Source organism: Leishmania martiniquensis, chromosome 32 (genome assembly GCF_017916325.1).
Source record: "Leishmania martiniquensis isolate LSCM1 chromosome 32, whole genome shotgun sequence".
NCBI classification, from domain to species: Eukaryota; Euglenozoa; class Kinetoplastea; order Trypanosomatida; family Trypanosomatidae; genus Leishmania; species Leishmania martiniquensis.
This window is the reverse complement of record NC_090167.1, coordinates 169060-190081: the sequence shown is the minus strand read 5'-3', so window position 1 is coordinate 190081 and position 21022 is coordinate 169060. Positions and strand designations below refer to the sequence as shown.

General features: G+C 57.0%; 9 protein-coding genes across 9 annotated transcripts; all 9 read left to right on the top strand.

Annotated features, from left to right (window-relative positions):
• Positions 1 to 794: 794 nt before the first annotated feature.
• LSCM1_01688 (uncharacterized protein) lies at positions 795 to 1937 on the top strand (the record flags this gene model as incomplete). Its single annotated transcript, XM_067319288.1, has 1 exon — positions 795 to 1937. One exon carries the CDS (start codon positions 795 to 797, stop codon positions 1935 to 1937), a length of 1143 nt encoding a protein of 380 aa, XP_067175837.1.
• A 470-nt stretch (positions 1938 to 2407) lies between these two features.
• LSCM1_01687 (uncharacterized protein) lies at positions 2408 to 2713 on the top strand (the record flags this gene model as incomplete). Its single annotated transcript, XM_067319287.1, has 1 exon — positions 2408 to 2713. One exon carries the CDS (start codon positions 2408 to 2410, stop codon positions 2711 to 2713), a length of 306 nt encoding a protein of 101 aa, XP_067175836.1.
• A 503-nt stretch (positions 2714 to 3216) lies between these two features.
• LSCM1_01686 (uncharacterized protein) lies at positions 3217 to 3867 on the top strand (the record flags this gene model as incomplete). Its single annotated transcript, XM_067319286.1, has 1 exon — positions 3217 to 3867. One exon carries the CDS (start codon positions 3217 to 3219, stop codon positions 3865 to 3867), a length of 651 nt encoding a protein of 216 aa, XP_067175835.1.
• Positions 3868 to 5025: 1158 nt separating this feature from the next.
• On the top strand, positions 5026 to 8184 carry LSCM1_01685 (uncharacterized protein; the record flags this gene model as incomplete). Its single annotated transcript, XM_067319285.1, has 1 exon — positions 5026 to 8184. The coding sequence occupies one exon, from the start codon at positions 5026 to 5028 to the stop codon at positions 8182 to 8184; it is 3159 nt and encodes a 1052-aa protein (XP_067175834.1).
• A 914-nt stretch (positions 8185 to 9098) lies between these two features.
• Positions 9099 to 9953, top strand: LSCM1_01684 (uncharacterized protein; the record flags this gene model as incomplete). Its single annotated transcript, XM_067319284.1, has 1 exon — positions 9099 to 9953. The coding sequence occupies one exon, from the start codon at positions 9099 to 9101 to the stop codon at positions 9951 to 9953; it is 855 nt and encodes a 284-aa protein (XP_067175833.1).
• Positions 9954 to 11729: 1776 nt separating this feature from the next.
• Positions 11730 to 12524, top strand: LSCM1_01683 (uncharacterized protein; the record flags this gene model as incomplete). The annotated part of the gene is made up of 1 exon (XM_067319283.1): positions 11730 to 12524. The coding sequence occupies one exon, from the start codon at positions 11730 to 11732 to the stop codon at positions 12522 to 12524; it is 795 nt and encodes a 264-aa protein (XP_067175832.1).
• Positions 12525 to 13687: 1163 nt separating this feature from the next.
• Positions 13688 to 14551, top strand: LSCM1_01682 (uncharacterized protein; the record flags this gene model as incomplete). The annotated part of the gene is made up of 1 exon (XM_067319282.1): positions 13688 to 14551. The coding sequence occupies one exon, from the start codon at positions 13688 to 13690 to the stop codon at positions 14549 to 14551; it is 864 nt and encodes a 287-aa protein (XP_067175831.1).
• Positions 14552 to 16248: 1697 nt separating this feature from the next.
• Positions 16249 to 16749, top strand: LSCM1_01681 (uncharacterized protein; the record flags this gene model as incomplete). Its single annotated transcript, XM_067319281.1, has 1 exon — positions 16249 to 16749. The coding sequence occupies one exon, from the start codon at positions 16249 to 16251 to the stop codon at positions 16747 to 16749; it is 501 nt and encodes a 166-aa protein (XP_067175830.1).
• Positions 16750 to 17943: 1194 nt separating this feature from the next.
• On the top strand, positions 17944 to 20103 carry LSCM1_01680 (uncharacterized protein; the record flags this gene model as incomplete). The annotated part of the gene is made up of 1 exon (XM_067319280.1): positions 17944 to 20103. One exon carries the CDS (start codon positions 17944 to 17946, stop codon positions 20101 to 20103), a length of 2160 nt encoding a protein of 719 aa, XP_067175829.1.
• Between the last annotated feature and the right edge of the window lie 919 nt (positions 20104 to 21022).

Below are 21022 nucleotides of genomic sequence, written 5' to 3'. Positions count from 1 at the left end.
GGGCGCCTGTGCGGGCGGGCGGCCTGGGGCGCGGGGGCGCGTAGGCGGTGTGCAGGGCAGGGGCCGTGCTCAGGCGACTGGGTGTCGGCGCGCTGCTGCGACGCGTGCCTGGCGCTGCTGCGCGCGAGGTGGGATGACCGAGTGCCGTGCCGGGTGGAGCGAAGGCTGGCTCGTTTGTGTGTGTGTGTGCTTGTCTACTACTGAGCGGCAGAAGACTTTCTGAGGAAAAAATTGCAACTTTTTAATTGAGTTTTCTTAGATGGAAACGGAAAGCCCTTTTGCAATGCGAAACGGAGTGAGTGGCTTTTTGGAAGTGGAGAGCGCAGCTGTTATCGCTAGATGGTGTTAACAGCAGGGGATAGATCTAGAGAGTGAAATTCCCATTTGGCGAGAATTTTATCTCTTGGAGCGGTTCGCGTCTTTTCAGAAGCGATATGAGGACGTGGGTAGGAGGTATTCCGATTTGTTCACTTCGATTCAAATTTTATGCTTGTGCTGCTTTGCCTATCGGTTGGTCTGCGAAGATTATGGAGAGTTTGCCATAAATTAGCTGTGGTAACGGAGTGCCCTGCTTATGTCGCAACAGCACTCGAGCATAGCCTCAGCAAGGCCCCCATGGAAAAACACGAAATTCTAATGTGATGCACTCCTCATCTGAAGGAAGTCATCAAAATTCTGTGTGTTCTTCCGATCCGACGCTTCGCTCAGGATGACCCCGTTTGCTTTTTCGTACAATTATTCTGTTTTCTACATGAATTTTCTTTGGCTGTTCTCTAGCTAGCTCGTTCCAGAATATGAGTACTTTGGATTCTGCCGAATCGAACGGGCAGTGTTCGGCGCAAGATTTACGAGCGGCCCCTTTTCACCCGGTGTCAACGCTTCATGGAGAACACAGTGCAGCGTCGCAGCGCCGCTCATACCTTAGTGATCCAAGCTGGGGGTCGCGTGAAAGCAACTCAGGGTATGCTGCACAGGATGGTGGGGACGCGGCTAACGTAGGCATGCGAAGAGACTACTACAGGCGCCTCTATAGGTTTTACAAAAAGTACAATCCTCAAAAACTATGCAATGTCGAAAAGCTTTTGTGCGGATGTCGTGGGGAGGAGGAGCAGCTTTTTGCGATCCTCGTAGGAAAATATGGTCCAGAGCCGGAGGAGGAGTGCTCTGTATGGACCACCAATTCGGAGTTCTTCAGCGAGGGTGACTCTGTGATGCATTACTCTGGAAAGCGATCCCATTTTCCCAAAAGGGTGAAGCCTCAAGAGGGAAACACCGACTGCGAAACACCTTACTGGGCAGGAAGCTCCTCTCTTATTGGGGACCGCGATTTGCTCGCCCTTCTACAGAATTTAGAAACGCCAAACGTTGAACTGCAGAAGTGCTACATGGGCATCTTTGCACAGCATCCAACCGAGTGTTGGAATGGGATGGTGTACATTACGCAAGAGGAAGGGATTGCGCTTGCTGATACCACTTTTCTTGGGCACACCTGGGTCGGGACGCTTGGCAGCGGTAAAGCTCTTGTTTACGACCGCAAAAAGTTTCATCGCACGACGCTCTACTGCACAGAGGAATGCCAGAAGAGGGGAAATCATGAGCGATGGAGGCTGTCTGTCTACCGTGGCGAGCTCAATTATTTGATTCTGCTGCGCACCGTATGGGATCCGGTGGTTGTGCCGGAGCCCGTGCCTTTGAACCGATCTAATGTGTCAGAGCGTGAACTGCACTCTTCTTTCGACATGTTTCCGACGAGACTTTCCAGTATGAACTCAGTTGATTCCGGCGGCAGTAGCGGTCGGCAGCCTATCCAGCCGCAGCAAAGCGACGTCTCCGCTGTTCTTGCACAGTTTACAAAACTTGTCGAAGATGTAGAATCACGTATTATGAAGCGGTTCGAGGGTATTGAAGAGAGACTTTCTCGCCTTGAAAATATGTGACTGTGCTGTTCGATTGACGGGCTGCTGCTCTCTTTTTTCTCTGCTGCGTTTTCGAATCGGGAAAACTAGTGATAACGCTTCTTGGAGATTTCTTATTCCCTCTGTTTTTGACGATTGCGAAACATTGAGCCTCGAAAACCGAAAATAAACAGACATATTACGTTCCCACCACTTCTATGTTTTTTTTCTGAGTGTAGGAGCCTCCTATCTCAGGCGGTAAATTATGAGATCTGGTGATGATGCACATCCCAGTTCTCCAGTCCTTGAACGATAAGCCATCCTGCGGAACAACAATACTGCTCTGTAACTCGGTTTTCCAAACGTCGACTAGCAATTCTTCATCTTCACCGCCATTTGGTAACCTGAGTGATATTTGCACATATTTGCAAGATCAAGGTTTAGAAGCCCTAAGACGAAGGAGCGGTTTATACATCGTCTCTAGAATTTCAACTGGCTAGTTGCACACACCCATGAGGATTACAATAACGACAAGAATGGTATGCTTGCCAGTGTTCGATGGAACAGATGAGTACGACATGAATGATCAATTGTACGCTGTTGTTGATCGAATCAAACGGCGGCATGGGTCAACCATTTCCAAGATTCGGCTATGGAAAACGAAAGTTGAGCCCACAACCATTCTTCGTGACCCTTTGCAGCCGCTTTCCAGCATCTTCGGAGGCGGGGAGAAAGGTATGGAGTCTTCTGCAGCTCACTGCATTTACTACGATTTTAGTCCTGAAGAAGGTGAGTGCGCCATTCTCAATGCGAAGTAGCCCTGACATTTTCCAGCTTTCATTTTTGCTTCCCTTTAGCCGTCGCCTAGTGCTATGTACAGTTTTGCACACGTACGTGTTAGTCTCTGCAGGGTGTATCTTGCTGTACATTTGGCTCTGTTTTCTACGGCGTAGTGTATATACGTATGCCTGTGAAAAAACCCTAACGAACCTAAAAAAGGCCATTTGTTTCGTTCACAGAACCCTCCTTAAAGCACCGCTTTGCTCATTCACTGCTGCAATCTCTCATGAATGGATGACAACAAAAGCCTAACTGATGCTTTGACAGCGGCTTTCCACCGCTGCTCTGCTTGCTCCTTTTTCGCACGTGACTGTGTTAGCGTGACTTAACCTTCCTATCTTTGCCTTCTCATTCGCGTCCCCATCGCACAAAAAAAATCATACACCTGTTGCTCTTCTGATTTCATATTGCGGTTTGGCGTGCAATAGTGTAGGAGAACCTATAGTAAACCTCTCCGCGGTGCAGTTATCCTAGCTGGTATATGGGAGGCGACGGCCAGGCCCTGGCGAACAAGCGTTCGCTACTTCAAAAGTCCAGAGTTTATGTCACTGCGGCAGACTTGGAGTTGCGGCAGGCGAAGGAGAAGACAACGCTTAAGTCCCGCACAATCGAACGGTGGAGTAACTGTGCGCTCTCTTTACAGCCGCTTGAAGCGCCGGCAGCGTTCGACACCGCTGGTGATGTCTTCTCGAAACAGAGTGTCATCAACTATCTCCTCGATCAAAAGGAGCATAGCGATTGCGCAGCAGAGGTGGAGAAAAGCAAGCCTGCCATTAGAAAATTGACGGATGTGAAGGAAATCGCCAATGAGGTAGGAAGCGATGGAAGTATATGCTGCCCTATTACGGGCTACTCCACCACGTCAGGGGTGCATTCCTTTGTCGGTTTCTGGGGATGTGGGCACGTTATATCCGCCTCCACAATCAGCGTTTCTCAGGACTTGAAGTCGCAGATTGACGTCGAGTGCCCTTTTTGCGGCCTTCTGTCCTTTTACGTTTGCCTTGTTTGTGACGATACAGACACCGCAGAGAGCCAACGGAAGTTCTTACGACACTACTCGAAGATGTTCCGGAAGCGCCCACGCGAAGGCGACTTGGACTTCGCAAGTGAATCGGCATCCAAGAAACAGTGAGCTGAACGCCCAGCTCCTCGTGCGAAAAATTCTATCCAAGCCTTCCTGGTCTTAGCCAAATAGGCACAAAAAAACCGCGAAGGATCACCGCTGAACAATGATCCGTTACGGGCAGCCTTATGAGGGAGCTTCGTAGATTCCGCGAACTTTTCTTATAACATCATGCTTTTGTGCCATGCCTCGTATTGGGGCACAAATCCTGGCGCTTCTGGTCCATCGCGTGCGCCTCTCCTTTTGGTTTGTATGCGGGGACGGCTGGCTGAAAAGCGAGGGCAAGACTGGCAAGCCTGCCAAATCGGGTACGCGAGAGGAGACAAGGCCTACTGCGTGGCTGACGGACCTTCGTCATCTATGCGTCCGGCGTCAGGCCGACGCCGCCTCCGAAACGGCGAGAGGCGATGCGGCACGGCATGCCCCGCCAAGAGCTCCTTGGCGGCCACCATCGCAGACGCCGGCACAGGGATGTGGGGCCCGCGGGACAATAGGAGAGCATCCCCGCCCGGTGGCGCACCGGCGCCTGCTGGTACGTCGGGCCCCTGCTGTGTGCGCGGCGGACGCCGGCGTCTTCGCCTTCGGGGAGGACTCTGGACGGGGCTCACTGACATGAAAGCCCGCAGCCCGCCCAGGCCTGCCCGTGGCCGATCGCGCAGCAGGCATGCGGGATGGGAGGCTGCGGAAGGGCAGGAGGGGGAGGGGGCTGTGAGAAGAATGGTCCCACTTAGCGGGCGGTGGCTGCACCCGGCTGGCCAGGACTTCGCCCCTGTGCAGGAGCTGAAGTGTGATTGTATGCGTATGCTTGCTGACCTGTTTGCTCTCCCAAAGGACACGCCGAGAACCCGGAAGAAAAGCATAAGATATGTGCAGCGCAGGCGCAGGTGATGAAATGCAGGTGGACAAGGATCGAATGTCTTGTAAAGCTGGGCTTGCGGCTCTCATCGTCTACTCATTATCGCTCCTTCATTGTTTTCATTCTTTTTTTATCGTTCTGTATTATGGTGGGTGCATATCTGTACCTGCCGATGGCCATCGGAAGCTGCATACGCGGCGGTGTGGATGAGAGTGACAGCGGAGCTCTAAAGAGCCAGCGCAACGTTTGTTGGGGACCCAACCACCTTTTTGTTTTCACATACTCCTCTCCTCTCGAGAGAGTCGGGGAGAATGGCCGAGCGGTCTTGGTGCCCTTCGTCAAATTCACATTTCTTGGTGGTAAGTTCACCAAGCTCAAAGACGGTAGGCCCCTGGGCGCACGGTGACGATGCCAGAGGTGACTTTCTCTCAGCCAAGAGGGGCGCTTCTGTCGCCGCCAACAACAGTGTGTCTGCAAATCGGGTTGCCGGGGCGCTGATGGCTTCGTTTCAGCGTCGATTTCATCGATTCGACCCAGCTATTGTGTGCTCCAATGTAAATCGCTCCTTGTGGCCTCGACAATTCGGAGTCGCGTTGCCATTCCCCGAGGATTCGGCGCTGACGGGGGATGAGACGGTGTGCCTTGATCTAGCAGCGATCGGGTTAACACGCATGAGTGCATCGAAGCTCGCGATTACCTCTGACGCTTTGGACGCCTTTTTGTCTCTCTTGGCTCGCCGTTCAGGTGGAGGTGAAGAACTTTCTGACCCTGATTCAGTGGCAAAGCTTGTCGTTTTGCCGTCCCTTGATACTGTTGCATCGCTCAGTGAGATTGTGGACTCACTTATGAGCAGCAAGGCAGTGATGGAGCAGCTGAGCGGGCTAGTCGTGTGTGGCGCATCTGCGGCATCCGCCGAAAATGCCCTTGCCGAGTTTCTGGTCGCCGCGCCAAAACTGGAGGAATTGTCTCTCGTCGGCTGCGCGCTAGCGAATAGTGCCACTGAGCTGATGGAGGCAGTGAATACATCGGAGATAAAGCGCCTCAATTTCGAGCGGAGCAACCTTGGCATCGGTTCTGAAGACGCAGACAGGGAAGGAATCACTGCCTCATTCTGCAATACTGTGAAGATGAACAAATTTCTCACGTCGCTGAACCTCGCTAACGCGAACTTAGATCCCACTTTTGTTGTTTCGCTCATTAGCGCCATCGTGGAGTCAGACACCAAGTTGTTACCTGAAGAATTGGATGAGGATGCTGAGGAGGCCACAGGGTGGTCCCTTGAGGGGCGGCTTGAAGATGTGTTCGTCAGTGAGGTCGATCCCGACGATAGCAACACCGCTCTGACTGAGGATGAGGGCGCCAGCGACGATGATGCTGATGCTACTCTACCACCTGATTCCAGCGAGAGCGACAGGAGCCAATATGATGCAAGCGAGAATGAAAGGGAGGAGGGGGAGACAGAGAGCGATGACGAAGAGGACGGCTCTGAGGAAGAGGAGGAAGAGGACGCTGATCAAAAATCTGAGGCTCAGAGGCAACGTGAGTCGAAAGGAAAACAGGAGTGGCAGGCCCAGCAGAAGCGTGTGCAGCAGCTGCTAAAGGAACTTGTTCACAGTGAGGTCCAGGAGCGTAGCAGGCTCGCCCACGAATACTGTCGAGAGCTGCAGAATGTGATTACCGCTATCAACGTCCCCCTAGCTAATCGTCGAGCCTTTGAGAGGCAGCAGAAAAAAGAAGCCTACTGCAGCCGCCGAAGTGGCTGGTCGCGACTAGAGACACTGGTGTTGCGTGGCAACCAGGTCGGCGACCGCGGGTGCAAGCAGCTTGCTTGCGCGCTGCGCGACGAAGTGCCGCTGTCAGAGGACGAGGTGGCGCAGCGCCAAGAATCTATCGGCGCCTTGCGGGACGAGTTTTCGGAGAGTCTCGGTGCCGCCCGCAGTGCTGTCGTGAGAGGGGAGAAGAGGGCGTGGCGGGCGCTACTACGGAAGGCGCGGAGTGATACATTGGCTCTCACCAATGCTCACAGAACGAGCATTTCCGCAGCGCTATCGGACCCAGACGAGGAGGATGAGTACGCCAAGGAGGCGCCGCCGGTGTTGCTCACAAATGTGGAGCGGCCACCTAGCAGCGGCAGTCTTGATGAGGGCCCGATGTCGGACAGTGATTGTGACGACGATACCCCTAGTGGCCTCGCCCCTGAGGAGCAAAAAGAATGGCAAGAGTGGATCACGCAGGCACTGCCGCACACACCTGTTGCACTCACGAAGAAAGGCATAGACACCATCTGCGTAGTCGATTTGGGCAGCTGCAGCATCAGCCGAAAAGGAATACAGGCTCTGGCAGGGGTGCTCAAAACAAACAGTGTGCTGGAGACATTGTGCTTGCGCCACAACCCGATCGGATCCTGTGCACCGATGAAGAAACACGCGCAGCTAGAGGACGGCGTGGCAATCTCTCCAGAATTCGCTGAGTTCGCCGAAATGTTGTCGGCGAACCGCGCTCTTCGCCACCTGGACATAGGGTACTGCCACCTGAGCCCCGATGACGTGCGGGCGGTAGCCGAGGCGCTGCGCCAAAACACTTCCGTGGTTACTCTGAACCTGGAGGGGAACCATCTCGGTATCGACGAAGCGTATGAGCAGCAGAAGCACGCGCACTCGTACCTGTGTGAGCTATGGTTGACTGCGGCGCGACCGGGCAGCGCACTACGCAACCTCAACATGGACCACAACGACGTAACCGCTTGCCTGTGGCAGGAGGAGGTGGCGGCTCTGGCCGCTGTATGTGGCCAGCTGACCTCACTCTCGCTCTCTCATGTGGGCTTACAACTTCGTCACCTGCAGGCTTGGTCGGAGGCTCTGCCGCCGATGAATGCGTCCTACAGCCCGACCGTACGGATCCTACACTTGGCTCGCAACGAACTCTCCTCCGAGGCGGATGGTGCGGCGCTGGGATTACTCTTGCAACACTTCACGCTGCTCGAGGAGCTGTCGGTGGAGGAGAATCCGCTGCTCGGCTCAAGTGCCATGGCTGCTGCGTTGGAATACCTGCCGGTCACAATGCGGCGGCTCAACTGCACTGCTACTGGCTTGACTACCCCCTACGCTGGTGCCGCGCAGAACCCGGTGCTGCCGGCTGCTGTGGCGGAGCAGCTCACGTGTTTGCTGCTTGGTGACATAGAGGCGCCAACGGTGACGGCGCTTAGTGAATGGGTGGATTTTGTGAAGACCACTGCAGCACCTTCGCTACAGTTCCTCTCCCTCTGGGCACGCGGGATGGCAGGCCGAGAGGCTGATGTTGTGCCGCTCCTACTCGATTTGGTCAAGGCTTGCCCGTCACTGCTGCACGTGGATAGCGGCTTTCAGCCGCAGTTTCATGCATCTACTTTCGCCAGCAACTTCTTTGAGCAGATGGAGCGACTTCTGTTTCCGCGGCGCATGCGATATGCCACGCAGCAGAGCAGTGTGTAACGGGGGGCCACGACCGTGACGCTGCGTTTATAGTCCATCTGCGCTGTGGCGCGTGTGACCAGAAAGATGTAGAGCCATGTTCAGTCTTCTTACTGAGCCGAGAGGCGACCATTTCGCCTGGAATGCTTTGAGGGGGGGGGGCAGATGAGAGAAGCAGCTGCCTGCGTGGGTGCACCAATGCGCGCACACACACGCACGGCCACATACCACCCACCCCCCTCGTGCATTCCCCTTGCTCGGTATGCTTCAGTGCCCTTTGCCTGCAAAGCCGCAGCAAGATCAGCTACAAAACGGAAGCCGAACAGTTGCAGGATAAGCACGCAGATCACGAGAAGGATGCAGGCGTGCGCGTGCGCTTCATCTAGGGCATTGGTGCCCTCCACCTGCCTGTGTGCCGTGTTTTGGGTATGCCCTCTATTGGCACGTAGGCAGCCAAGAGAGAGGCAAATCCTTCCTCGAAACTCCCGATTTGCCAGAGGGCCTTCACAGAGGGGCGACACACGGTCGCACCTATCTTTTAGGATGCCTTTGCCTCCATCAGGTGCACTCACGGATGCCGTTTCTTTTTTTTTTCCTTCGTCCGACCTTCTCATCTGTGTCTTCCCCCGCCCTCTTTCTCTCTTTTAGTCAGACCCGTTTTATTGATTTTCGCGTTCTCTCATCCCTTTTCGATTAGGGACGCTGAAGCCACACTGACAGGAGGGCGCGTCACAGCAAAACGCCCCGAAAGAGCCACCGAGGTGCGACTAACGTGCTCAACACTGACAGCAGCGGGGGAACCTCATATCCGACGTCGAACACACGCCGACCGTTTTTCTCCGTTCTTCTCTATACGTGTGTGTAGTCTTCTGGCTCTGTCCCAACGAAAAGGCAACTCTTAACCAGCCGCATATCCGCTTCTCAAACGCGTCGCCATGGCTGGTAAGTGCACGTACGTGACCCTGAGCAATGGGGTGCAGGTACCCCAGCTCGGTATCGGGACATGGGAAGCGAAGGATGGCGACGAGGTGGTGCTAAACGTCAAGTGGGCTATCAACGCTGGCTACCGTCACATCGACACCGCTGACTTTTACAACAATGAAGGCGGCGTTGGCAAGGGCATTCGTGAGTGCGGCGTGCCGCGCTCTGATATTTTCGTCACGACGAAGCTGTGGAACTGCGACCATGGCTACGACAATGCTATGGCCGCATTTGAGCGGAGTCGCCAGGCGCTTGGGGTGGAATATGTAGATCTGTACCTCGTTCACTGGCCGGGCCCGAATCGCTCGTATATCGAGACGTGGCGTGCCTTCGAGAAGCTGTACGAGATGAAGAAGGTTCGCGCGATTGGCGTGTCCAACTTCGAGCCGCATCACCTCGATGATCTGCTGGCGAACTGCAGTGTGCCGCCGATGGTGAATCAAGTAGAGATGCACCCCTTCTTCCAGCAGAAGGCGCTGCACGCGTACTGCAGTGAGAAAAACATCGCTGTGACGGCATGGCGCCCGCTGGGTAAGGGTATGCTGCTGAAAGAACCTCAGCTCACGGAGCTGGCGGCAAAGCACAAGAAGTCTCCAGCGCAGGTCATTATCCGCTGGCTCGTGCAGCTCGGTGTCATCGTCATTCCCAAATCCAGCCACGAGGAGCGCATCAAAGAGAATTTCGATATCTTCGACTTTGAGCTTTCACCGGAGGATATGAAGGCACTGGAGTCAATGGACAAAAATTCCCGTCTGGGGTCTCACCCAGATACCTTCTTCCCGACAGAGCGCAACGAAGGCAAGACGTAGGTTATCGCGACTCGTTACTCTGGCGTACGTCCTCGCTGCTCGAGAGACTGGTGTTGATGAGCGCGCACCTCCGCATGTGTGCGTGTGCATGCGTGTGTGTGTGCTTGTGTAAGGTAGGCGATAGATACTCATCATATACGCACTGAGACGACGCCTTGCTTTCGACTTCTGTGCTTTTCTCCTGCAAATGCTTCTTCTGCTTCCACCCTCTTCTGCTTATCCCGCGTGGCTACATGGCCATGCGGAGACGAGGAGGAGTGAAGCAGTGAAACGCGGAAGATCGGCGCCGGCACTGTCTCCACTGCACTTTGAAAGAAAAAATCCTGCATCCTTTCTGTGGCGTCACCTTTGCGTTCGAGAAAGCGGAGGTGGCACACATGTCAGCTTTTTTTTCCTTTCCTACACATACTCGCACTTCAGCAGGGAGACATGCTGCCGCAGGAGCAACAGCAGCGAACTTGAAGGCAAAAGAAGGTGAGGGCGTTTTGCATAGCCCCAATGACAGCCATGGCCCCTCCATTCGGAGGCCAGTGTTTTCCTTCTCCTTCGTGTACCTCAAAGACATACGAGCACACGCACACGGCTTCGGATTACCTTTCCCTGTAGGGCATCTTCTTCTTGCTCGTTCAACTTGGACTTGCCCCTCTCCGGCCACCCCAACAGCGTGGTTAAAGGCAGCTGATGGGAGAAAGTAGCGCTCCTCCTTCTAAGCTTCCTCGACTTCGGCTGCTCATGCGGCGCCTCTTTGTCTGTTTCTCACCTTCGTCATCTATGCGTCCGGCGTCAGGCCGACGCCGCCTCCGAAACGGCGAGAGGCGATGCGGCACGGCATGCCCCGCCAAGAGCTCCTTGGCGGCCACCATCGCAGACGCCGGCACAGGGATGTGGGGCCCGCGGGACAATAGGAGAGCATCCCCGCCCGGTGGCGCACCGGCGCCTGCTGGTACGTCGGGCCCCCGAAGCCGCGGGTGACTCGCCGTGGCGGGATGGGGCGCAGATGGTGTGCCGCCAAGCACTGCGCTAGCAGTGGTGTACGGTACCCTCGTGAGAGCCTTCACCCCGCCTGCTTTCGCTATGAGGGCGGCCTCCCTCCGCTCACAGGCACGCGGCCGTGAGGCGATCCACAGGGTGCACGAAGTGTGAGCGCTGCGAGCCACAGATGCGGGACACACGAAGTGGAGGCCCCGAGTGGCGCGACAGAGTCGTCCAGACTCCAATGCGGGGCGCCGCGGCACCACGGCACGGAGTGCGGCGGCTTGAGGCGAGCGAGGGTGGATCGAGTTAGACGCGCAGCTTTCAGAGGAGGAGAGGCGGCAGCTGAGACAGATAGTATTGGGGTGTGCGGAACTGTTTTTCTGCTTTTAGCGGCTTCGAAAGGTTCGGGTGGAACAGAGAGATGAATCCGGTATCAAGCGGGGGGACAGTAACCCGACCGCTATGCGTGTCTGCGGACCTTTTCGATTTGAGGAGGGGCAAGGGAGGCAATGACGGACTCTGCGAACCGCATCAAGCAGAGGTGCGTATGGGCGGAAGCTTCGGTTTCGGTGCGCGCGTTTGCCACTCCTTTCTTCGTCTACAACTTTGGCTATGTAGGCACCTCTGGCTCGCCCATTTCCTGTTGTTGTCACAACTCTCTTTCTCTCTCTCTGTCGGCGCACTTGTCATCCGAACTTTTTTGTACGTCTACGCTCATATGTGGATTTGCCGCCTCGCCTTCGCGCTCTCCCCTCTCGTACACGTTCGCACACTGACGATTATACACAGAGCTGTTTCCAGATGACTGAGGCTCGAACTGCTGAGAACCCTGCGGTGGAGGCGCCCCGTGCTGAGCGCGGCTTCGGCCGCGGTCGGGGCGGCCGCGGTGGCCGTGGCCGTGGCCGCGGTGGCCCGGGTGAGGAGAAGGAGTGGGTCCCGTGCACCAAGCTGGGCCGCCTCGTGAAGGCGCAGAAGGTCACCTCTCTCGAGGAGATCTTTCTCTTCTCGATGCCGATTAAGGAGCACCAGATCGTGGACACGCTGATCGCCGAGGGCCAGCTGCGCGACGAGATGATGAAGATCTACCCCGTGCAGAAGGCCACATCGGCCGGTCAGCGTACCCGCTTCAAGGCCTTCAATGTCGTTGGTGATGGCAACGGCCATATCGGCATCGGCGCTCGCGTCGGCAAGGAGGTGTCGCTGGCGATTCGTGCCTCGATGATCGCGGCCAAGCTCAACATCGTGCCGGTGCGCCGCGGCTACTGGGGTAACAAGATCGGTGAGCCCCACACGATCCCGATGAAGGTGACCGGCAAGTGCGGCTCCGTTGCGGTCCGCCTCGTGCCCGCGCCCCGCGGTACCGGCATCGTTGCTGCCCCTGTGCCCAAGAAGATCCTCGAGTTCGCCGGCGTGGAGGACGTGTACACGAGCTCTCGTGGCAAGACCCGCACCCATGGCAACCTGATCATGGCCACCTTCTATGCCCTGCGCAAGACCTACGGCTTCCTCACGCCCGACCTGTGGGCTGACACGGAACCAAGCCGCGATCCCACCGACGAGCATGCCGAGCTGCTCGCCGAGATGGCGGCCGCGTAAGGCGCACACGGACCGAATGCACCACACCCGATGGACTTAGCCACAGCCACCCCCTTTTAGTTCGCCCTTTGTTTATGGCGTCGGCTTCTCGCTGTGTTCTCGTCAGTGAAGGGGAGAGTCCTTTGCTTTCCGTTCCTTTCTCATTTTTTAGTTTTATAGACCAAGTGAGCAACTAAGTGATGGGCGGCGCAGATGCGGCGGGCATCAATGCGGAGTGAGCGCACGCCGCGGCTCTCGGCCAACAGCACGCGCTGCAAGTAATGATGAGGGGAGGAGCGAAGGGTGAGGCCGCTGTCTGTTTTCTCTCGAGAGGGGTGCGGTGGCGTGCCATGCTAGTCCCAGTTCGTGTATCTGCTGCACACGGCGGGCATGGACCTGGCACCCCATTCCCTTTTCGTTCGAGCTCCTTCGAGCAAGCCGTCGAAGTCGGGGTTGGCGTCACCATCCTCGCCTGGAAGAAAAGCTATGGCGCCCTCGATGCCCCGCCCTCTGCAGCGTTTTGTGAAATCCTCCTTTTCCACTGTTCTTCCCTTTCGCCTTGCACGGTAGATTCTGCAGCTCCCCTTGTCAAGCTGTGCATCTATCGAGTGGTGACGTTTCCTTCGTGCGTGCGTGTGTGTGTGTGTGTGTGTGTGTGTCCAACGCTGAGTTATCGTGCCTCCTTTTCCAAGCACCCATACGCACACACATACCTCTCGTTCTCTCAACACTCAGGATTCGCATAGACGCACCATCACAACTAAAGCAGAGAGCTCTCCTATCTGAAGAGGCCTGAGAGGCTGTTTCGGAAGGGGATTCACAACACAACAGTCGTCCCGCTCTCACCTCTTGCATCTTTCTGTCTACACGGACTGCCTTCATCTTATCCAACACGTCAATAGTAACTGCCCAAGCAGCCACAGCGACGGAGCACCAGATCGTGTTGGTGAAGAAAGGAAACGGCTAATGCGTCGTGCGCTCTCAACAATAGGAGCGACACCAAAAAGCAAACAGGGAAGGTGACGGAGAAGCGAATCGACGGGAGCCAACCACGCCCACCTCCCTCAACCTCTCACGCGATCCTCTGTCATCCCTTGAGTTCACAGATACTCTCTGCAAGTGAGTGGAGAGGGAAGAGAGAGAGATCCACGACGAACGGGAAACGAAAAAAAATACACTTTGTAATGCTTTTGCACCGCTTACGGAGCGTAGTGGCCTTGTCGGCTTTGCAGCGGGGACGTCGCTGGAGCTCCACGGCGAATTGTCCGCAGGGACAGTCTGGAGAGCCTGCACCCGCGTCTCGCGCCACCGTGCTGCCCGGTGTCGACCTCGCCCGTCGTGCCGTTAGCCCAAGCGAAGAGTTCCCGGCAACGTGGAGCGAGGATGAGCCGCTCTCCGCCTCTAATCCACGTGTGTGCTGGCGAGAGCACTACTCACTAGACGCTGAGAAGCCGTACTACCAAAACATCGAAACAATGGAGGTGACATGGGATATACCCGAGGGCTTTGTTACGCGCTTTCCCCGTTTCTACGCATCTAGCGGCTATCGCGTGGACGCAAGGGGGGCGGTCTTCCGCTCGTCCGCGGCGCCCGGTGCCCCCGCGGATGGCACCGCCGGGGCTGCGGTTGCTAAGGAAGCAGGAGTGAAGGCTGTGTCTCTGAAGCAGAGGCTGGCAGCCTACGGTGCAGGCGGGCTCTTGTGGTACCTCATCGTGCACAATATCTCCTTAGCGTGCATCTTCACCTGCCTTTACGTCTTTCGCATTGACCTCATAGGTCTCGCCCGCTCCCATGGCTTTGATGTGAAGCGCTCTGATGAAGTCGCGGTGAACGAGAAGAAGCGCCCGCCCTTCTGGAAGACGTTTGTTCTCTCCATCATCCTCAACAAGATGCTCGTGCCACTGCACCTCCTCCTCACTGTCACCTCAGCCCCTCTCCTAGTTCATCATCTCCAGCCGATCGCGAGGTCTTTATTTCCTAAAATGAAGGCCTTTGTCGGCAACCTCGTCGGCAGAGTCACCGCAACAGGGACGGCAGCCAGGGAGTAGTTCGATAGCTGTGTTGGCTAGTGCAGCATACGCCACGTATAGCGGCATCACCGCATATTCGGGTTTGTGCGTAGCCTCTTTTTCCGTCAAGTATCTCGACTGAGGTTGCACGCCGCCATAATGCCCTTGAGCGAGGCAGGCGCACGTGGCAGCGCTCTGATTCGTAGCTCTTTTTTTTTGTTGCCAGAGGTACGTGATACGTTTGATGGTGGGTCTCCGGTGCGGTTTGCGTGAGAGCTTGGCGCCAGTGCCGTCTGTGATGCGAGGAGTGGAGCGGCGCGGTGAAGGCTGCTACTATGTGCGGCAGGCTATATTTCCGCGATTCGCAGCGCTTGTTTCGAATCCCAGGGGACCCGCAGGCTCCTCTGCCCCCCCTCTGCAGAGACACGCATCAGCTTCTCCAGCTTCATGACGGTGCCGGTTGGTGTTGACAAGTGCCATCATGTCTAGCGAAAGACACGCAGAGACACAGCCCACAAGCTAAGCTCATTCATGCGAAAAAAAGCAATGAATGGACAACTCAGAAAAATGCGGCCATTCTACTGCAAGAGGGCGTGCGGGATAATGCTGAGATACGCATTCCGTCCCCCGTAAACCCAAGTGTACTCCTACTTGCATCTTCGATGAGCAACAGTCGCCTTTCTTATCTTGCGGTAGGCTGCCTCGCCCCCGATGTAGATGCGCGGCTCGACGCGTGGCATCTCAGAGGCGCTGTACCCTGCCCTGCGCGAAGGCCAAGCGGCCCTCTCTACACCCCGCCAAGGACCTATGCGCCCCTCGTGGCTGCAGGGCGAAGTGGCGGCGGCGCAGCGGAGGCGGGCGGGCAGAGCGATGTATTGCCTACGTGTGTCGGCGGCCAGGTGGCGCGCCGGGGTCGCGCTGAGGCGGCTTGCCATGGCGCAGCCGGTTGCACCGTTTATGTGGTGGGCGAAGGGTCGGGGTGACCGGGGCGTGTCTCGCTGGGCGCCGGCACGGCCACTGGCGCTTCGGGCCTGACCGACGCCCCGGGGATACGGCACCAGGCGGCTGCCGGCATCATGGGGGCGCCTGTGCGGGCGGGCGGCCTGGGGCGCGGGGGCGCGTAGGCGGTGTGCAGGGCAGGGGCCGTGCTCAGGCGACTGGGTGTCGGCGCGCTGCTGTGACGCGTGCCTGGCGCTGCTGCGCGCGAGGTGGGATGACCGAGTGCCGTGCCGGGTGGAGCGAAGGCTGGCTCGTTTGTGTGTGTGTGTGTGCGTGCTGTGCCGCAGTGTATGGCTTCACACGCAAAAGCAAAAAAGTTGTCTTCAACCTCTCTGCTGGTGCTCTCAGTTCGGGAATAAAGAATGCGCGGTGGCGAACGGGTTTCTTGCTTGCTGTAGAAGTGAGTGGCCCCTGTCTACCTGAGAGCTCTCGCATTTAGTGCGCGACGGTGAAAGCCTGCCAACAGGGCGAGCTCAACGCGCTCCACTCCACAGCCTTTTTTTACCATGCTTCCGTACTCGTGCTTGTTTTAGTCGTGTCTGCGTGGCTTTAATCTATCCACTTCCTGCGTGTCCCTCTCTCTCCCTTGTTTTAAACACTGTCCGCGCTTCACACGCGTCTCTTCCCGAATCATGTCCACGTACACGATCCCTCTATGCCTCTCCCTTCTGAACCTTTCTGCCACTCACACACTCGCTGCGCTCATTTCCGTTTAGAAGCCTACTTCTCTGTTGACGATGACGCACTACTCCCGCAAACCGCAGGTGTCGTCGAAGAGCGCCAAGGCGAAGGTGAGCGACCTCCGCTGCCACTTCAAGAACACCTTTGAGACTGCGAATGTGATCAACGGCATGCCGCTACGCAAGGCCCAGCAGCTGTACCGTCAGGTGCTCGCCAAGACCCGCTGCATTCCGTTCAAGCGCTACAATGGTAAGATTGGCCGCACCGCGCAGGCGAAGGAGTGGGGCCAGACGAAGGGCCGCTGGCCGCGCAAGTCGGTCGTCGCGATGATGTCACTGCTCAAGAACGCCGAGGCCAATGCCATCGAGAAGGGTCTTGACCCCAACCAGATGGTCGTCAAGCACGTCCAGGTGGACCAGGCTGCCCGCATGCGCCGCCGCACGTTTCGTGCGCATGGTCGCATTACACCGTACATGTGCAGCCCCTGCCACGTGCAGCTGTTCATGTCGGAGAAGAAGGAGCGCGTCCCGGCCCCGAAGAGCGCCCCCAAGAAGTAAGAGGAGTGTGGGGTAGGGAGATGAACTCGGGCCGAGTTTTCAGGGGTTGCGATACTGCCATACAGAAAAGAGCGGATCAGGGAGCGAGTCAGACGCCTGGGCGTGGCTTCTTTCACGAGATCGGGGGGGGTGTAAGCGAACCAAGTAGCTGCATCCTCTGAACAGCAAGCATGGATATTTTTCTCTACTGCTTTCCTCCCTCTTGCGTCTCCCTTCGGCTCACTCTTTCCTCATGTGCGTCGGCGTTCCTCGCCTCATAACCCCAGCCACCGCTGGGGTTGGATGACGCATTGACTCCGCACGACGGCTGAACCGTTTCCCTTGCTCTGCCCTGGTGAGATGCCCAGACGTGTACTGCGTCCCAACTTGGAGAAGATTCTTTGCTTCCCTTTTTTCTTCCTTTTCTTTTTTGTCCGTACTTCGTCTCTTCACAAAACCAAAAAGAGAAGTCAACGCGACGAGGGAGAAGCGAGGAGAGTACACTTGCACCACTTCATGGGGCAGTGGCCGAACGTTTCGTCTTCTCGCACCCCTCCCCTCTCCGTGGTCCTGGCTGATTGTGTCCTGGTGCGCATATGGATGCCGGGGCCGTCCGTGCCACGACCCTCCAGGGGGAGGCCTCTGTCAAACATGAGAGAGAATCCTACCGCCGGCCCTTCCCCCTCCCCTACACTGTGCTCCTGCCGCCCACCGTTGTGCTGATTCGCCTTCCTGCTGGAGTCTCCACCTGACTCACCCTGCTACAGAAAGGTGAGCGAAAAGGAGCTCAGGCGCATGAGGACTAGGGCGGCGAGAGAGAGGAAGGGGAGAAGGTCCCTTCGTGCAAGACAATGAGTGTGCAGCTGTGTATGTCATGGTGCTACCTTTACGTCGTATCTCCAGCCTCTGCGGCCCACCCTAATCGCTTTCACTCGCATCGATTCCCGTTCTCTGTGTTGTTTGCCATTGGCGCGCCTCGCCCTTGAAGCGAGTCGCGGCCCCTCCTCACGCTGTGTCACCCAGACCAGCCCTTCCCTCCTTCCAAACGCCTGTTTGGAGCTCGCTTGTCGACCTTTTTTGGTCTTCGCCCCTGCTTCCATCCTCCTCCATCTCAGGTTGTGTACGCTGTGCGGGCACGCCTCAGTTGGCGAGCTTGTAGGTGTTCCCGGGCCAACGTGTCCGTTAAGAATCTCTGGAGCTGTCGCGGAGCTAACCATGAACTCCTCCACCGCCTCACCATCAATGATTCATCCGCCGGTGGTCGAGCGCTTGCGCATTGCTGTCCGCGAACGGCCGGTATCGGATGAGGAGGTCCCCTTGACACAAGTGCTACTTCGCACCGATCAAGACAAGCTTATTGCCTTCGCCCCAAATGCCCCGGATGGGCTCATGTACGACTTCGACTACTTCTACCCGCAAAATGCGCGCCAGGACGACGTTTTTTGCACCATCGGACTCGAAATGGTCGACTTGGTGATGGGCGGACTCAGCGCCAACTGCATTGCCATGGGCTACGCGGAGACGGGTAAGACGCACACGCTATTCGGCAGCCCGAACGAGTCTGGCCTCATACAAGATACCGTGCGAGAGCTCTTCCGGCGGCTGGAGGCGCAGGAGGACATGCTCGAGTACAGTGTCGGCCTCTCTTACTGGGAGGCAAACTGCAACAGTGTCCATGACAATCTCGTGGATGACGATGTGGCGCTTGCGGGCGGTAGTGTTGCAGAGAGCGGCGCGGCACGCAAGCACGATGTCTATCGCGACGGCTTTGGCCGCCTATACCTCTCGAATCTAACAGAGGTACCAGTGAAAGACTTCGACACGTTCGAGGCGCTTCTGAACGAAGGTAATGAGCGTCGTGTGAGGCGCGGCTACACTCGAAAGTTCCGCTGGCACGGCTTTGTGCAGCTTTCTCTCATGACGATAGACAAGCACGCTGGCGAGCAGTGTGTGCTGCGGCATGTGACGTTTGTGCACACTAAGGGCCCGGAGAGAGTTGGCGCCCACAGAGCGCCAAAGCAGATTCTGCGGGAAGGCAGCCAGGTGAATGTGAGTAGCACGCTGTTGAACGCCGCCGTGATCCATTCGCTTTCGTACCGCGCCAAGCGGAGAGAACAATGCCGAACACAAGCGCAGCTTCACCACCTAATTCAGCGCAGCGAGTCGTTTTTTATGGAGTGCCGCTACACCCAAGTCATGTCACAGCTCATGTGCGGGCATGAGGCGTGCTTCGTCGTGGGCTGCACAGACCCTCTGTCCTACAGTGAAACGGTCGAGACGCTGGAGAACCTGCAGCTTTATCGCCACCTGCTTGCCGCCTGCGTGCCGGTGGTGACACCGTCGGAGCGTGGGCGACTGCTGCGGCAGCTGCGCGCCATGGAGAAGGCGATGGGTGGGGAGGATGTGCTTCAGCTCATCTACCTTGGCAACTCGGGCCGCCCCCGCACGGAGCAAGAGGAAGCGTTGATCGCCTTGTGGGGTAAGTTAGAGATGTGGGGTGGGGCCGACAGAAGCGAGGAGCACCGTGGTGGTACTCTGAAGGACGCCTCTGCGCCCTGCGGTGTCGACGGCGAGGGCCGGAGCACTCGAAAAGTCGTTTTCCTCAACCCTGCCAAGACGGCCACGTACGAAGGACAGTGGAAGGGCGATGTGTTTGATGGCTTCGGTGAGCATATTCAGTCCAACTTCAAGTACCGCGGCGAGTTTCGCGGCGGCAGGCGTGAGGGTAACGGTACCCTTTTCCTACGCGACAACAAAGAGAGTCCGTATCGCCGCGTGTACGAAGGCGAGTGGCTTGGCGGGCGGCGCGACGGTCGTGGCACCCAGTGGAGCAGCGACGGAGAGGTGTACGAGGGCAATTTTGCCTCGGATGAGCGACACGGTCTGGGTAAATTATACCTTGCGAATGGGGACGTGATCGAGGGAAACTTTGGCCACAATAAGTGCGAGGGCTGGGCCGTCCTACGGCAGAAGAACGGTGACTGGTTCGAGGGATACTGGTTGGGCGGCGAGCGCGAGGGCCCCGGCGTGTGGCACTACGTAAGCCGCCGGCGGTGCCTTCGCGGCGAGTGGCATCACAACGAACCGGTGCTGGGAACCTTTGAGGACGATATGGATAAGGTGGATGATAGCACCGGTCCTTTCATCCCTCGACTGGGTCTGCTGGACAGCGACGACGTGCTTGAGCGGCAGCGCAAGCGGCTCATTGAGAAGCGCCGCTTAGAGTTTGCGGCAGCTGGCAAGACGTGGGTAGACTACGCCGCGTTGGACACAAGGTGCGCCGTGCCGATGGACTCCCTAGCCGCGCCTATGGCAGCGACCGAGGATGCTGCCCCTGCTGATGTCCGCGCCGTCTGTGGACTAGAGGTCGAGTGAAGACTGGAGAGACCAGTGAGCGGCGGAAGAGCGGTCACGGCTGCATAGGAACGCATCACAGCCACTGCTGCTTTCAGTCCCATGCAGTCCCTCCCCCCGCTTGTGCGCTGTATGCATAAGGTGAGTGATGGCGGCGGAGAAGCTTGCGTGGAGATACTGGATTGATGTAAGGGGCTCTGCTCCATGTACAGTAGGGGCGGTGTTAGACCTCTCGTTTCGTTTTGCCGCCTATTTTTTCTATCTTTGAGTGTATATCTGTCTTTACACTCGCGCGTGCTGCTGTGTTTCTCTCTCTCTGTGCCTCTCGTGCCCGTTTGCACGAACGATCCTTGCACTGTACCGCGGGAGCAGCAGCTCACCTCCACAAAAACGAAAAAAAGTCAAAGGAGATGGAAGAGGCGAGGGACGAGGCGCTCTTTGTGTCGGAGGTCTGTGCGACGTATCCCATGTGAGCGTACGGAACCAGTAAAGAATCTGAGGCGCAGCGCTTGGTTGCCACAGGGTGTTATATACGTGTGCGATGGTGTGCAGAGACGTCTCCGGCTGCTATGCGTTTCTTTTTTCGCCATCTGGGCCGCGGGGACGGAAAGTGAACCGTTCATCAACGTGTGCCAACGTGCGAGGCTCCGTTTTCGCGCTATGGGCCGGAGCGTCCACAGGTGTATCCGCGTCCTGCCATTCGCCGTATGTGCACGTTCCTGTATTTCTTCTTCACTCCAGCTGCTCACTTCCACTCGGGACTTATTCCTCTACTCCCCCTTTGCTGACCACTGTCGCCTCCTGCTCTGTCCTCCTTTCGTATTCTCACTCGTGTGTGCGTGTGTGTGTCCTCTGCTTCCCCCGTGCGTGTCTCTGCGGCTACGTACCCGCATCCCTTACCATGTCAGCCGAGCACATCAGGGCCGTGCACCAGTGTAAA